The 17,366-nt window shown below is 33.0% G+C and overlaps 1 protein-coding gene across 1 annotated transcript in view; it reads right to left on the reverse strand.

Annotated features, from left to right (window-relative positions):
• The window catches only part of dom (domino helicase), a 35,670-nt gene extending 19,679 nt beyond the window's left edge, over nucleotides 1-15,991 (reverse strand). The window contains exons 1-15 of the mRNA XM_018459243.1: nucleotides 15,694-15,991; nucleotides 12,655-12,863; nucleotides 11,103-11,883; nucleotides 6,935-7,173; nucleotides 6,233-6,559; nucleotides 5,531-5,741; nucleotides 5,023-5,243; nucleotides 4,684-4,818; nucleotides 4,506-4,590; nucleotides 3,903-4,093; nucleotides 3,642-3,743; nucleotides 2,294-2,609; nucleotides 1,546-1,720; nucleotides 503-689; nucleotides 177-313 (exon numbers count right to left, since the gene is read on the reverse strand). Of these exons, the coding sequence (XP_018314745.1) occupies nucleotides 177-313; nucleotides 503-689; nucleotides 1,546-1,720; nucleotides 2,294-2,609; nucleotides 3,642-3,743; nucleotides 3,903-4,093; nucleotides 4,506-4,590; nucleotides 4,684-4,818; nucleotides 5,023-5,243; nucleotides 5,531-5,741; nucleotides 6,233-6,559; nucleotides 6,935-7,173; nucleotides 11,103-11,883; nucleotides 12,655-12,852 (3,305 nt within the window). The 5' untranslated portion in view covers nucleotides 12,853-12,863; nucleotides 15,694-15,991. The remainder of the gene's footprint in view (nucleotides 1-176; nucleotides 314-502; nucleotides 690-1,545; nucleotides 1,721-2,293; nucleotides 2,610-3,641; nucleotides 3,744-3,902; nucleotides 4,094-4,505; nucleotides 4,591-4,683; nucleotides 4,819-5,022; nucleotides 5,244-5,530; nucleotides 5,742-6,232; nucleotides 6,560-6,934; nucleotides 7,174-11,102; nucleotides 11,884-12,654; nucleotides 12,864-15,693) is intronic.
• Nucleotides 15,992-17,366: the final 1,375 nt, after the last annotated feature.

Raw genomic sequence — 17,366 nt, forward strand, 5'->3', positions numbered from 1 at the left:
AAATAATTTACTATATAAGAGTATCAGATATTCTAGAAGAAATTTTTTTTTAAATCACATTTTCAAGAAAAAATGTATTTTTTTTTTTAGTAGAAAAAGTAATATTTTTTTTATTTCCAAAGTTTAGAACAAAGGTTTTAAATTTCAAAAATACTACACGTTAAGAGTTCACTTACTTGGCCCTCGACATGAAGTCATCGTACAGAAATCTCTGACGCTTTGACAAACGGCACATGACCACGTGTTCATATTTCTTCGGCAATTGCTTTTCTACTTCAGTTTTTAATCGTCTTAAAAGAAAAGGCCGCAACACCTATGGAGAATGTTTATTAGATATTAAATTTACTGTATAAAAAATTAAATACATTGTATGATACATTTCTTTACATATGTTGAACAACGTTATATAAAATTCAATTTCTTTTAATAATGTATTTATAAATTAAATAAAAAAAGAAAGAGAAAAAAAATGACAAAAAGTTAAAAAAAACTACGTACAGACCTTATGTAGACGGCGGATTATGTTCTCGTTGTATTCGCTGTTCCCTTCGATCATGCCTGTGACAGGATTGCTAAACCACTCTTTAAATTCACGATGCGATTGAAAGACATTAGGCATAAGAAAGTGCATAAGCGACCATAGTTCCATTAAATTGTTTTGAAGAGGTGTGCCAGTAAGAAGTAATCTCCTGTAACAAATAAATCGAAAAGATACAGTCACATTTTAATTTTGATTTAAGTATGAAAGAATTTCCATCACTTTCAATTAAAACACAATAATCAATATAAGTCAGAACTTAGTTTTTGTAACTGTTAAGAAAATCAATATAAATTTTTTACAGTTTAAGAATTAAAAATTTTACAGAATTTTGAATAATTAATATATTAAATATAACTTAATATTTTTCAAGTTGTATCTAATGCTGCTTTACATCTATTTTTATCATCATTGGATTAACATTAATAATTAAAATTAATCTTACGAAAACATAAAAAAGAATATTGTATTTTATATAACATTCAAACAATTACCATTATAATTAACAAAATAATAAATATATTGTTTCTCCAGACAGGATTCATATGTCAGACAACGATCGATTTTTGACATGCGAGTTTTAATGGAGAATTTTACTATTCCGCTGTTTAATAATACAGACGTCGTCATTTTGGATTAACGCCTGTTGTCGGCAGCGAGCAAAATTACTATTATGTATAAATGAAAAAGGCGGAATTTTATATAAAAGAAATATATATTTATAAAATATATAATTTCTTCTAAATATGTTATATATAATTACAATTATAAAATTATTTATCATCATTTATACACACAATTAAATTTTAATTTACTCTACCTTTTTTTATAATACATAGAATTAGAAAACGATAAAAAGTAAGTTAAACCGAGATTAAAATGACATTGACATGGACATAAAAGTATGAATAAAACTGCTATATTTAACGTAACTCCGAACATGCGATAATGATATATGCATGTGTGTATATGTGTGTTATAATAAATATTTATTATCATTTAATTACCGTTGTGTCTGAAAGTTTAAAAGTAATTGCCACCTCTGCGATTTGAAATTCTTGATATTCTGCGCCTCATCCAAAATAAGGTATTTCCACTTTTTCCGTCTAAAGCTTTGGTGATCTTGTATTACTAACTTGTAGGACGTAATGCATATATGGAAGGCGTTTGGTTTTGTCCAACCTATGAACAAAGAAAAGAATATTGCATTTCATGTAACATTCAAACAATTACAATTATAATTAATAAAGTAATAAATGTTAATTGTTTCTTCAGACAGGATTCGTATGTCAGACAACGATCGATTTTTGACACGCGAGTTTTAATGAAGAATTTTGCTATTTCGCTGTTTAATAATACAGACATCGCCACTTTGTTTGAATCAATGCCTGATGTCGGCAGCGAATAAAATTACAATTACTTATAAACAAAAAAAGTAAGTTTCAAAGTATATATTTTATAAAATTGTTATTTAATATAATTCTATAGATAATATACACATAATTATATAGATTTTTATATAGATTTTTAATTTATATAGATTTTTAATTTAGATAGTTACATATATAGTTACAGTAAAACCTTAAAAAAATCACGATATGTTGGTTTGTTTGTGTTGCACTTTTTGCACTCAATATCTTCACTTTCTCTCTTTTCGAATATATATTGATCTCGTTTTAAATGTAAAAATTTTTGGATTTCAAGCAACGTTAACAAACCAAATATTTCAAGAAGGTACACGTGTCATGTTGTTACCTGTTCTCTTTTGTTTCCTTTCCTTCTGTGTGCCATAATATGTCAGTATTTTGAATCCAGGACACCACTTTTTACATTCCATTTCCCAATTGAGCATCACAGAAGTCGGCACGATTATAAGATGTGGCCCCCAGTTTCCTTTCTCGCAGGCCAGATGCGCCAACAACGCAATAGTTTGTATAGTTTTACCTAGACCCATCTCATCAGCCAGAATGCCGTTTAGCTTTCTTTCATACATCGTGACAAGCCAATCCAATCCTATGTGCTGATACTCGCGAAGAGAGTGTTTCAGAAGAAAAGGTATTTTAGTGACAACCTAAAAATACATACCGTGTAAATAAAAGCATAAAAGGAAACACACATAAAGACTATACAAAAAATAATTTTACAACAAACTTGACAAAATTTTCCGACCAATTTAGAATTGATTTGTCTTAATAAAAATTGAGAAATTTTAATTAAATTGTCTATTACAATTCTTCCATGTCTCCAATTTTTTATATATATTCATATTTTCATATATTACTTATTTATTCACTTGCATCTAATTAATAATTTGCAGTTTAGAATATGTAGTTCGAGAAAAATTCTTCTTGTTTAAAGATTTAATGAAATTTATTTATTAGTGCTTTGTGGTCACGGGGAGCTCATCATGACAAGATAACTTTTATTCACAGTTTATATGTTACGTTTGTGTTGTCTCTGAAGAAGGCTCAAAAGTGAGCCGAAACATGTAAATGCGTTTAGTAGAATAAAGAAGTTTTACGCTTTATGGGTGTATTATTTGCGCGACGTCTTCTACGCCTGACTCCTATTGTCCTTATTCTTTCCAATTTCTTTTGATTTATAAGGAGTCCTGCGTTCTCCGTTCGCTACTTTCTTTGTTAGTTTGATTTGTTATACGGATTTATTTATTAGAACATTATTGGCACTTCAATGTTTAAAATAAATTTAAAAAATAATGTAATGGTAAAATATTTTGCTCATACATAAATTTTTGTAATTAATTTTGTAGTGATTATTTTTTGAGAATAAAATATATATATATATATTTATTCGGAAAAACTATCACTGTTAATTTTCCTTTCGTAAATGATGATGAGCAAAATTGCTGCTTCATCACCTTGGATCGAAAGGATCATTTAAGTTTTTTAATACCTAAATAAAAATTGAAATAAAGAAACAAAAATTTGCCGATTCTAATATTCGATAAAAAAAAGCATCTAATTTAATAAAAAAGTACATCTTTCTATATATTTTCTATACATATAATATACATATATACGTACATTTTATAATTAATAAAATTTAACAAAACAAAATAAAGTATAAACGCAAGCAAACTTACACTAGTGGTGAGTAATGTATTTCCCTTAGGCTGAATGCTTTCGGCCAACGCGGCAACGTTATCCATTTCATTATGAGCATCCGAATTATCATCTTCTGCGACCTATTATGATGAATAAACAGTCATGTGACAAATTAAAAAGATATGTATACATAGTAACAATAGAAAGAATTAAAAAATGTAGCAATGATTAAGAAACTTAAATAATAAAATTCAACATAAAATAATTGTAAGGTTTTACCATGTAAAATAAAGACTTACTTTATTCTCTGATTGTTTTTCCGCGGAGGGGTCTTCGAGAAGCGATTGAAGTCCTACATCCGCCTCGGGATCGCTCTGAGTCTGAGTCTCATCTTCATCACTATCGTGATCACTCTCTTCGCTTTCACTCTCGTTGCTACTTATTTGGTCTTCGATCTCCTGCGTTCCCCGTTCGCTTTCTTTATCCGTACCTAAGAGAAAATGATACTTAATTAAATGTGATTTACTTTATTCTTTCAATAATAATATATAATTTTCGCAATTTTCTCAGACAAATGCCTCATTTCACAGCATGAATAATACGAGATAAATGAAAACCAAATATCTCATACTGTCAGTTGATGGTAGTAGTATCATCACTGTAATAAATTATACAAACAAAAGCATTTTTATATAATGAAAACTTTCATATGATAATCGAGATAACAATAATTAAAGATTTTTTATTTAAGCTTAATTGAAAAAATCTGTTTTAAATCGCTTATAAATTTAAAGATACTCAAACAATGCACAGTTTAAAAAAGCATGCTTAAGTTGAACTTTATATAAAAAAATACAAATATTTTTTTTAAAAAACTTTAAAAAAGAATCTAAAAAATTTACCTTCAGCCTCATCATCCTCGTCCAACATATCCGACATATTAGCATATTTGGCAGCGAGTTCGTCGATAGACATTTCATTATCAGCCTAAACAAACACGAACACATCCTTATTCAAGTCTGACAAGAACGATTTACGATAATTGCCTGATTATTTCTTGAAAAATTGAAAATTATGTACCTTAAGTTCATCGAGTTCTCGCTTATGATCGATTTCTCCCTCAAGCCTTTCCTCTTCCATGATAGTATCTTCCTCATCCGTGGATTCACCAGATGCTGCGACGAAATCTGCATCTGCGTCAACCGCTTCATTTTCCTATAACAAAAAAATCATCTCATTTTATCTTTTGATAAACGTTTAAAGAGGCGATAATTTAGAAACTTCCAAAATTGAAACTGCTATTATATAATTGAAAAATGATAAATTTCAATACTTTACGCTATTAATTTGCACACTATCTATAAATATTATATAAAAAGGATAACATATGTTCAAATACTTATTTGATTAAAAACATACATTTTGCTCCTCTTCGTTCGTTGTGTTATTCGGCGATAGACTTCTATTTCGATGCTCTAAATAATCTGGTGGTAAGTCCTTCAAAAGATCTTCCAAAGGTATTTCTGATTCTTTTTTTAACAACTCAACTTCCTCTTTGTGATTGGTCGTTTTCATTTCTTCTTCGGCTTTAGCTATGGTCTCCTCGTCATCATCTGAACTCTGATTTGGCTGGAATTCCTCTGTAACAGATTATACCATATAAAATTAAATTATTTATACAAACATATAATGTCGTATATAACTGTAAAATACTGTGACATATTTGTACAATATTAAAGTTCTGTAATTTAAATTGTATCATGCAATAATCCTGTATTTCCAATAATAACATTGAAATGAATATTAATAATGATATTACATATTAATAATGTTATTAATTAATGTGTTTTATTGATTGCATGCATTAATAAATGTTCATTAACATAAATAAAAATTAATTACATTTTATTATGCAAGTTAAACGTACCATCGGAATGACATTTTCCCACTGGGATTGGCGAAGAGATACGTGAACTATTTATGGAAGCTGGAATACTCTGTGGACCGTCGGTCTTGTTGAGACCTTCTGTCAACCATGTGGAATATTTCTCTGTTTGACCCACAATGAAATTTAGATGTTGATCCAATGCCTTCTTTCGTTTTTCTTCTAGCCTCGTTTGCTGCTTATACTCCACCAACTGTCAACATTGCAGTTATTTTTTTTATAATTCTGTCCATATTTATTTGGCGTGTATTCGATTTTAAAACATTATAAATATTATGGATTAATGTCTAAATATTGTTACTAATTATTAATAAGAAATGTTATAAATTCACATCCAAATATATTTACGAGGTTTGTGTTAGCCCAATTGAGCATAATTCAATATGAATGTCCTGCGCTAATTCTTTGGTTGAATTTACAAGAAAACCAAACAACCATACACAATGCGCAGACTTTGCTGTTCCCACAACGAGCACACGCTTCCGATAAAGATGCATCAAAAACGCCGGCTTAATTAGTGTGGGGTAAAATAAAGTTATATAAATCAATGTAGCCTTCATAAAAAAAAGTAATGTAATTATAAAATAAAAAAATAAAACAATTTTTCATAGAATTAAATTAATAAAGACTGACTGCTTAATTTATTTACGTTTCTAAATGTGTGCACTTTAGCTTTTCGCTTACTTTCTCGACATTTGCCCAGAAAGTTTTAATCTCCTTGGCGACTAAGCTGGCAATTTTCTTCAGCCGAAGTTCCTGCAATTTCTCAGCCTTCTGTGCTTGAATCGCCTTTTCCTGAAAGTATTTCTGCACCATTCTCGCGCATTTCTTTGCTGCTGCCTTTTTCCATTTACGTTCTTGGGCGAAGTCAGCGGCCAACCAGACCATTTCCTCTAGCAAGTAATCCCAATGAGCTTTGGTTCGAGTCGGTTCCTGCACCTTGGGCAATCGCCGTTCCGACCATAATCCTTCGCGTTGCAATTCCGCAATCCTTTGCATTACGTACGCCTCCTATATTCAGATAATCGCAGCAATTAGCATATAACGTAAAATTTAAATATATAAACTATACATTCGATTGACTTATTCGAAAAGAAACAAATATGTATAAATTAGATAATACATTATTTAATATAGTCATATTACTGTTTCAGTAAAAGATAATTAATAAACTAAAATTGTTTTAAACATGTTTAATAAAAACAAAATAAAAAAAAATAAAATTATTTAAGTAAATAACTCGTTTATAAAAAAAACCTATTAGAAAAATTATATCCAATCAAACCTACAAGTGTTTGTTGACACATATTTAAGACACTAATATAAATATTTGTCTTTTTTACACCGAAAAAAGATAGTATTAAAATAGTCAATCGCGGCAATTACCTGCTTAGCTTTTTCCACAATTTGCTCCTGATTGTTCGAGATATCACAGGAAGTAGTTATGGTAGTGGGTGTAGACAACTTAACGAGCTTAACGATAGGTTGTGGACTATTGAGCGTAGCTGTAGTCACAGACGATTTCGGGGTGGCCACGGTGATTATAGACGGCGACGACTTTTCTACCACCGAACTCGCGACCGTAGTCGTCAGTTTCGACGAGCCTGTAACCACCGACGTTCCACCTAAAATGATAACACCGTTTTGGGATTGCTATGATAATAATGTGAACGATAATGCATTAATCAAAAAATAAATCAAAAAGCTGATTGCGACAGCGACATATGTATTACTATAAGATAGGGCAATTTTGGTTAAAATTAAGTATAATCTTAAATCATTAGAGATTATAACCTTCCTGCAATTGTATTTTGTCAATCTTATACTACATTTAACAAATAGAAGGACTCTTTATATGAAAAATAAAAAACAACTAAAGGGCAAAGTAAGAGTTAATACGTTAAAAATATAGTTTGAAATTGGTGAAACATAAAAAATTAAGTTAGATTCAGTCTGAATATAATTATAATATTTAAGTAAATAAATTAAGTAACAAATAAATAACAGAAATTCTACATGACAAGTTTCGGCTACACGATTGAGCCCTCTTCAGATACAATTTTATATGAATTGATATACAATAAGTTCACGCAAAAAACGCATATTAAGTTTTAGATGAAGAACCTTGCTACAGGAAACGCCTAACTTCCGAGATGCTCATCAAAAAGTAGACCGTTAGTTTAAATTTACAAACTGACATGGAAGGTCTCCACAAGACATATATACCTATTATAAATAAACTTTGACTCTTTGTTACTGACAGTCCGTCTCCTCTCTCAGTATGTGTTGATCTGTATCGACAATCGTATGTAAGAGAATACATTTTAATTGTCGCACAATGTTCGCGTTATATCTACGAATGGCTTATACCGTACACAACCGATTTTCTCTGGAAAATTTTAAAGTAATTTTACACATGGCTTTTGGTAAGATATTTGTTAGAATTTATACGTTTATTTTTTGTAATAAGACTTTATATTCTAATTAGATTTCGAAGAGACACTGATCACGAATGGCATGTGAACGGCGTAGATTAATACATCCGAACAGTATTTAATATCCGTTTTTTGCGTGAACTTATTATATATCAAATTCATGTAAAATTGTATCTGAAGAGGGCTCAATCGTGTAGCCGAAACTTGTCATGTAGAATTTCTGTTATTTATTTGTTACTTAATTTATTTAATTAAATGTTATAATTATATTCAGACTGAATCTAATTTAATTTTTTATGTTTCACCAATTTCAAACTATATTTTTAACGTATTGACTCTTACTTTGCCCTTTAGTTATTGTTTTTTAATCTTATACTGCTTTTTTATTTAGTACGATCCAATTATATAAGTGTACAGGCACTTCTTTCTTCCCACATAATGCAGAATTAAAATAAAATCAAAATGCTTTTTCCGCATAATATTGGAAGTTATTTTCAAATTGCACTTGAAAAATTATACCAAAAAGAAATAAAATGAACTCAAACTAAAAGTTGATATTTTAACATGGCATTAATAAAATTTAGAAAAAAAAGGCTGTCGATATTACATCATAAAAATCCTCAAAATAGTAGTTTTTTGCACCATTGATGCCATTTTTCTTAAAATTGTGACGTAATAGCCAAATTTGGCTAAGGAATTCGCAGTCAGTGACAAAAACATTGGAAATGATTTATTCACACTCTGTTCAAAAAAAAAAGGTCAAGTTTCTTGGATAGTGTAAAAAAAGAACTAGCACGAGAAAAAGAGTGAGACAATAAGTGAAATGTAAGTTGAAGTTATCCATTAACACATAATATTTAGCAGATTGGACAAGGTAAAAGAAATTAAATTTTATATATTAATTATATCTATTATAAGTCTTTAAGTATAAGAAAATATACTTATCGGAATTCAGAAACTTTTAATTCATAATATTCAAGAAAGCTGTATGATTATGTTATTACCGTTATCAAAACAATTAACTATTCTTAAGTACGCAAAAGCATGAATTATAAATAAGTTATATTCTCTAATTAATATTGCTATTTACATTATTAGATCAAAATCAATTAGAACAACTGCTGAACAACAGTTACATATGAATATATAAGAAATAAACATTTTCAAAATTTGTGCCAAAGTTACCCCATTTTACGATATTTAAAAATATTTCTGTATTTTGAATTAACAAAAGTAGGCAAATATTAATATATTTTACGCGAATAACGATTTAATGGATAAACGGAGAACATATTTTTGCCAACATAATTCCACAGAACAGGCAAGAAACGTATCTACACGATTGACAACAATTAAAAGCAAGAAACGAAAACACTTTCAAAGTACTCCAATTAAAATAAATCGCTTTCATTTGCATTTGAGATGTATGTGTACATACATATATGTATATGGCATAACGACAGATATATATTATTCTTACCAAGCTTCAAATAAAAAAACATGCGTCTGCACTTAATAATGATCAGGTCAATCACCACATCATTGTAGTTTTTACGTAACATGCTATACTTGTCTGATTCATTCTATAGAGTGGGCATACAGTGGACGTATAGTGTTATAGCACGAAAAAATTAGATGTTATTATAAGATGACAGTACAGATTTCTACATCAACTTTAATAGCTTTAGTAGTAGGAGAGTTCTCTGGCGAGCATTTCTCCTGATCATCGTTCCAATAGTTCAAGTCAAGAGTACAATATATATGTATAATACGGAAGTATATAACGCGTAAAAATAATCGTTTATGACAAGACTTTGTAGCATCTAAACTGCTCGGAAGCAAAACCAATATGGAGCGGCTTAAAGATATAAAGAAACGAACGGCAGGCGATCTGCGGTAATCACCTATAATGAATGTGGGTGCTACGGTGGAAGCGGATGGAGGGTGAACGGTGACTGGCGAAGACTGGATTGCCGCTCGGAAGGCAAACACCATGCCATGGCGGCCCCCTTGAGGCCTACCTGGTACTTGTCCTAAGTGCATCATTTATTCCGTATACAAGCCGAATTTCAATTCATTATTAAAGTATAACATAAATGAGAAAAATTGTCTACTCCGCAAATAATAAATATTTTCCTAAATGATAAGAATCCTCTTAACGCGCACAAGGCTCTAAATTATAATTGGTGTTTTTATTATTCTTTTTTTACTAATTGATGTATGATAGATAATATAGGTACTAATAAAATGACGGCGAGAATTCAAGAAAAAAACAGTCGTCCTTAATTACAAAGAATACGTATCTAAATAGAATTTAAGTAAACACAGGATAGAATAACAATTCAAGAAAGATGAGTCATTAATCATGAAAAATATGTATTCAAATAAATTTGAAATTCATTGCAATAAATAATTTTGCAAAATTCCTTTACATATCATAAATCGAATTACAAATCTATCGAACACAAATTGTGATAGAAGGAGAAAGAATATCTATTTCAATGTATAGGGTGAGAGAACAGGATTATTATTTTCGCTTATGACGTCGTGATCCAATAAAGCTGCAACAATATTCAGTCGATTCTCTCTATTCTGAGAACCCGTGTTCTAAGGCTTTCCTTTATCTGATATAAGTTTTCCTCTGCGTGGGAGTGAGAAAATGAGTGAAAGACAAAACATTCTTTATTCCACACAAATTAAAAGATATCAAAGGAAAATGTTAGAATAGAAAAGAATTCTTTGGCGCATCTTAAAATAGAGGAACGCGACTGTATATTTAAGTACGAATGAACGTTTAAAAGTGAAAATACACTGAATGAACAGTAAAGAAACAAATACGAATTTTCGCTGTTAAAATTCAAGAAATATTTATGGATGCTAACAGAACATTCATCGGAATTTAATCTGAGATCGAATTGATTTGCTCATGAAGTCTAACATATAATATTCACACACGATTATAATGATACATCTTTTCCGTCCAGGGTAATATATGAATGTAATATCAATCTGTTTAAATGTATTACATATCGATGAAAACATCGGATCATAGTTGCTCAGAAGTAATGACGAAGAATTAGACCTTTTTGTTGCCGTAATTAACGGGTATTTATAATTACCTTGACTGAGTTGGGCTAGAGCCGCAGCAGGCAGGGTGGTGGACACCGCTACTGGTGTGACGCCCGCCCCAGCGATTTTAACTTCTGCTCTTTGATTCGGGATCTGGACCACCGTGGAGCCGGACGTGACGGTTGTGACGGTGGTGGTAGCGGTGACAATAGCGCTGGTAACGGTCGTAGTAGTGGTAACAGTAGTTGTAACAGCAGATAGCTGCGAGAATTCTGGTATCGACGACAGTGGCGCAGTCAGATCTTCGTCATCGTCATCCGGGTCGAGTTGATGCTGACGCAGAAAGTGCACTAACTGCGGCGTCGGAGATCGCTTCCGCCAGGTATAATACTCCATCATGTTGCCGCCGGTGTGCAGAAAGAACAGTTCCGATGCATTTTCCGCATACTTTTCACGTACGCTGCGCATCCGTCGCATCTTGTGCTCCATTATTCGTCTACGACAGTCGCTAGCATCAAATAGAATCGGTTTCTCCAATTTCGTCGTTTCCGACAATTTCAGCCGTTTCCTCGCTGGTGAAGGCGATTGCACCTGCACCTGCGGCGATGAGACCTGTGATGACGTCGGTGCTACAAACATATTGCTTAAGGAAGTGCGTACAAGTTTCGGCGACGTTGTCAGCATAAGCTTAGAGTTCTGTGGCCGTGACACTGTCGACGGCGACGTGCCGCCAATTCCGACAGCGTTGCGCGGTGGCGTACCCGCGATGTTGACGATCCTTGTAACTTGTTGCGTGCCGCTCGCGTTAGTTGTAGCATTATTCGGTATGACCTGCGAGTAAAAATTCATAAGTGCTAATCATACAAGCAAAAGAAAGGACGCTGTACTGATTATATGGAAAATTGAATCTTGAAATAAAATGAGTTAGTTTTAATGCTTATAATGTGTGTAACCAAAGATGTCATAATCACAAAACTCAATAATGGACAGTTTTTAAGCTATGAAGTATCAAAAATGTAAAATTTAAATGTGCTCACATAAAGCGCCTTTAATATACAATATCATAACGTAAAAACAATCTATTTTTGAGTCTTGGGTTTACGATATCTTTTATTCACCATATTATAAGCTAGATTATATATAAAAATTCCTTTCATAGGAATCCAATTTTATTTGGATACACATACAATTAATGCAGGATCCTTTTACTACAGAATTATGCCAAGTGTACAAATTAATAATTATTGAGTGCAATTATTACGAAATCAATAATTAATAATCAGTAATATTTAATAAAAATAATCCAGATTAAAATAATCCTCAGAAATTGTTGTATCCAATTATTGCTTAATTAATCATCACAGTTATTAAGCATTATTAATAATCAACAAATAACAGAAATAATAGAGGTTAAAATATTTGGTAATCATGATTAAATTATTAATTATTGATCAAGCTATTACAAATAATAAAGCTAGATGTGTGTATGAGAGAAGAAATACATCTCATATTTATAATTTTTTGCTATTTAAAAAAATGTAACATATATTATTTCGTGAAACAGTATGTGGTTAAATTCTGGTTACAAGCGTGAACATTCACCTGTGTGAGACCAGGAACCTGAGTCGTAATAACAAACTGTTGCCCACTGGTAGTAGCAAGCACATTGAGGCCTTGAGCGGTAGCGATAACTTGCTGCAGACTGACAGTCTGTTGAGCTGAACTTCCGTTATTTCCGCCATTATTAGCCGCACCCCGACTAAGGGGTGGTAAAATAGGTGCACCCTGTTTATCACTCATTGCACGTTACGCTGAAAACATAGAATAGTACTGTATTACAGTAACTCACAATGACACATAGTACTACATAACAATTCATATTTCATCACACAAGACGTAAACACAGATACTTTTTAAAGAAATTGAATTCCTTCTCAATAACAAAAAATGAATTTATTTCGATATAAAATTATATCTTCATGTTGATTCTCATAAATATTCGATTGTTGTATTTCAATTTGAAAACATGGAATCATATTTCAGTTTTAATGGGAAAGCAAGCTCTATTTATACTCTAATTCCTTTGACATATTTATTTTTTAAGATTATTTTAAAGTTTAAAAAATAATTTACAGTTTGAAGTTTAACAATTAAAAAATTTTAAGTAAACTGAAGAGTTATTAATTATTAATAAAATAAGAACAAAAACAAAAACTGCAAAGTACTAATAATGTAGAGAATCATGTGTCTTTTAAAAAACATACGATATATATATATAATATAAATATACATAAAATAGGTATTCCCAACCAAATAATATAAATATAAAACATATACAGATAATGTATAGAAAAATGATAATGTATACAATATTGAGACTAATGCATTAATTGTTATCTATAAATAAATATATATTTAAAAAAAAATAATTATTTAAATCACTACATTTACAATTCACAACACACATACCGATTCTTTTTCAAATAATATATAAAATACATACAAACTTTATTTAATTAACATAAATTATAAATTGGCAAAGAAAAACAATGAAAGTAAACATAAAACTATTTATATATGTATATTAAAAAGAAAAATTCTAATAGAAATACTTTTTAACAAACTCACACACTTCAATGTCAACTTAAATTCTTTCGAGAATACGCAGAGCACCTGCAAAATAGCCGCGTGATTTAATTGCAAATTATCGAAAGAAACAACGAAGATAAAGAAAAGTTTCAGACGATACATAAAGAAATGATAGCAACGGCCTACTAGACAAGTTTGTTCATTGTAAAAAAACATTGATCGTTTATAAAGATTAATCAAGACAATGCGAGAAAAAGAGCGAATTTGAAAAAGGCGTCTCTCGTACGATTCGCGTTAAAAAAAAGGGAGCAGACACATTCCGCGATCGAATAAATTCGCGAAATTTGAAATGTACACGACGACAGGATATAATCGGGAAATCGCGAAGATCGTCGGACGGCGAGGAGTGTCATCGCGACTATCGTTAGCCGGCAAATCGAGACAGTCCGAAGATTCGAGGGGCTACCTGAGAGCGAACGTTCGTACGTGCATCGAGGGAGCGATGTGCTATATCGAGGCGAGCGCCGGTGACGAAATACGTCGCGAATGCGAGACGAGCCGCACGAAAGACGACGGGTCGCGAGCGTCTTGTGTCGCGGGCGTCCTAGGGGCGTCACGCGAGGAAACGATCTCGCCGACGACGCTCGGCGCCGACGGGTGGGGAAGCCGCGCGGCACGGCGTGATACAAAGGAAATCTCCCGTCCGCCATGTTGGCGTTGGCTCCGAGACGGACTAGGACTTACCATAATGTAATCACAAATTACCGCGACGTAGGTGCGCCATCCACGGGAATGATCGTCACGCCCGTGTTCCGCGTGGGTCAACTCGTAATTAGGTACCTCACGTAACATACGGCGCATGAGCTATATCTAATATTTTACGATACATCGTCACACCGCACGCCCAAGGACGCGTACGCACTTCTAAACATGGCGACGGCTGCGAGAAGAGTTTCGGCCCGCGGCCGAATACGAGCCATCTCCGAGTATTTGCACCAGTCGCGCAGAGATGGCGTTGCGCCCCCCTCCCCCTCCGATTGGCCTGCCGCAGCCGTTGCGCGCGGCAACGTGGCACCGACGGAGCCGCGCGATTGGTCGGCCCGCTCGTACGTTCGAACATGCGGCTAAAATGTGCTAACTCACATCCCCGGGTCTGTTCGTTTTTTAATCGCACTCCTTACACTCCCGTGCTACGCACAATGCTAAATATGGATATTCAATTTCGATCTTTTTCTTGCCCGAGGATGAAAAACGCCCATACACTACACTGTCATCTCTGACAATACATATAATTATTTATTATTTCAATTTTATTCCATTTTTGTTGATTATAATTATCTATGATTATATGATTAATTATTTACAGGAGTGGCTGAGAAAAGAATTCAAACGAACACGTGATTTTGCACAATCAGCGTGTAATGTAAAATACGAATAAAAACTTTATTCCTTTTTCTTCTTTCGGAGTTTAAAAAATTTTGCTCCGATTTCAATAGCTAATCGCGATTAATTAATTTTCAAAAAATAAAAATGAATATTCGTCGAACGTTCATAGTCAATTAATTACTAATTCCGATATATTTTTTTATTGAACTTCGCAGTGTCGTGACTATTAAAATTTATCATTTGATTAATTTCTCATCTCTTGGGCCTTACCAAATTTTATCTTCATCTTAAAATTAAAAAAATGCACGAGAAATTCAAATATCTCATTACGGCTGCACTTTTTACACCTCGTTATCTTGCCTTCTTTCTCTTTCAAAGTGTTTCAGATTCGTTATATAAACAAAGAAAACCCCGGAAAATACAGGAGCAATTGTTGTATCTTCCTCGCTCGAAACAAAGCGATATACATTTAAGTATTGACGGAAAAAGGGAAGAGCAATTTCCGACAAGAAGAGTACAGAAAGTAAAGATCGAGACTGGCAACGAACGGCAAAGGCAGAGATCGCGGGGCCGTGCACCGATCTAAAGTACACGCCACGTGGCACAGTCGATTCCGATCTCCGTCTCGCTACGGTAAATTCCGAGCTCGACGTATGCCCGACTTACCCGTGCATCGATCCTCTCTCGAATCACTCCATCCTCGTCGTTTTCGCGTGCTGCCGTGTCGGGGTCTCGCGTTGCCGGGGCCGACAAGTGCGGGCGGTGCGCCGTTCGATCGTCGATTCGTGCGCGCACGTGCGTCCCTCGCGTGCGAACGCGTGCCTCTGCCGCCGCCAGCGAGCGGCATTTTTGCGCGCGGGAATCTCGATCGCCATCTCGGCCAATCTCGAGGCGCACGAGGTAGGACTCGCGAACTCGGTGGAATTCGGTGAACCTGGATCCCGGTCGTCGCCGCAACGCCGGGACGTGCGACGTGCGACACGTCCGGCAAGGTGAGACGATTGACGCCACTGGACGCGCTGCGCTGCGCAGTGCTTCGTCTCGATTGGTGCAGATTGGCGGCACCGGGCCGCTCGATATCGCCGGAAGAACGCTTAAAAGATGCGTAACGCGCGGGCGCGCGAGATAACGCTTTTCGAAAATTATGCGCGCAACGAATGATCTGTTTTCTGTTCCTGCTCTAGACTGCACTAGCACTTTCTTTCTCGCTTTCGAGACAATATCAAACATACCTTTCTCACTTTAAATTTCAAAAGTGTGTACATTAGTTCAACCACAGAAAATAGACCTAAAAAAATCCGAATTTTGAATTAAATTGAATCCGACGTGAATTTATCCGCTTGTCAAAATATACGTTTCTTCGAAGTGTCTAAATTTATTGCGCCTGAATTTATATATTATATGAGACATAATAATTGCGTATATTTGCATTTCGAACGCCTTTATGTATGTATACATTTTATATAGATATATATATATAATACTATATACGTTTCGCATTCTGAAGTCAGCCGCTTTTGTATTGGTTATGTTGCGTCTATTTAATTTTCGCTCTATACTGCATAAAAACATTATTTTGATTAAAAAACGATATTTTTAACGTTCTTTTAATTATTTCATAACTTACTGTTAATGTTATTTTTTTTTATGTTCAAGTTTTTATCTAACTATTGAACATTTCGAAATCATGTAAATTTTAACCCTTAATTGCAATATGGACTTTTTTTGTACAAACGAAATTTTACTCTCGGATTTCTTTCTTATTTTTTGTTTAAATTTTTAATTTAAGGTTTTTACAGTTGAGTTAAAAACCTTTTCGGCAACACTGAAGCTCATGGCACATACAAAAACATAAGGCCGTAAGACGTAAGCAGTAAGGAAATCGTAACATTGGATTCGCTATTGGCCTTACGGTCTCTACCGTGATTGGCCAATTCGCTTATTGATTACGTCTTTCGGCCTTACGTTTTTGTATGTGCCATGAGCTTTAATAGAGAAAAATGTTGAAAACAATAAAAAAATTTAGACTGAACAAAAAAGACTCAAATTATATGGAGGGAGTAAAAATATGACTGCAGACGAGGATTAAATGTAAACTTTTGCGAAGATATGTTTTATGTCTTTATACCTATATACATATATATATATTTACAATATTACATGTAAAGAATATAAAGCATTTATTAATATGTACATATGAATATGTTCCATTTGTAATATCTAACGAAAAATAACACAATTGCAAAAAAAATAATTTATTATATATAATTAATATATAATATAAATATACTTTTTATATATTTTATTATACATATATATAATAAATTGTTAAATAAAAA

The sequence above is a fragment of the Mycetomoellerius zeteki genome, unplaced genomic scaffold (assembly GCF_001594055.1).
Source record: "Mycetomoellerius zeteki isolate Tzet28-1 unplaced genomic scaffold, Tzet1.0 scaffold81, whole genome shotgun sequence".
NCBI classification, from domain to species: domain Eukaryota; kingdom Metazoa; phylum Arthropoda; class Insecta; order Hymenoptera; family Formicidae; genus Mycetomoellerius; species Mycetomoellerius zeteki.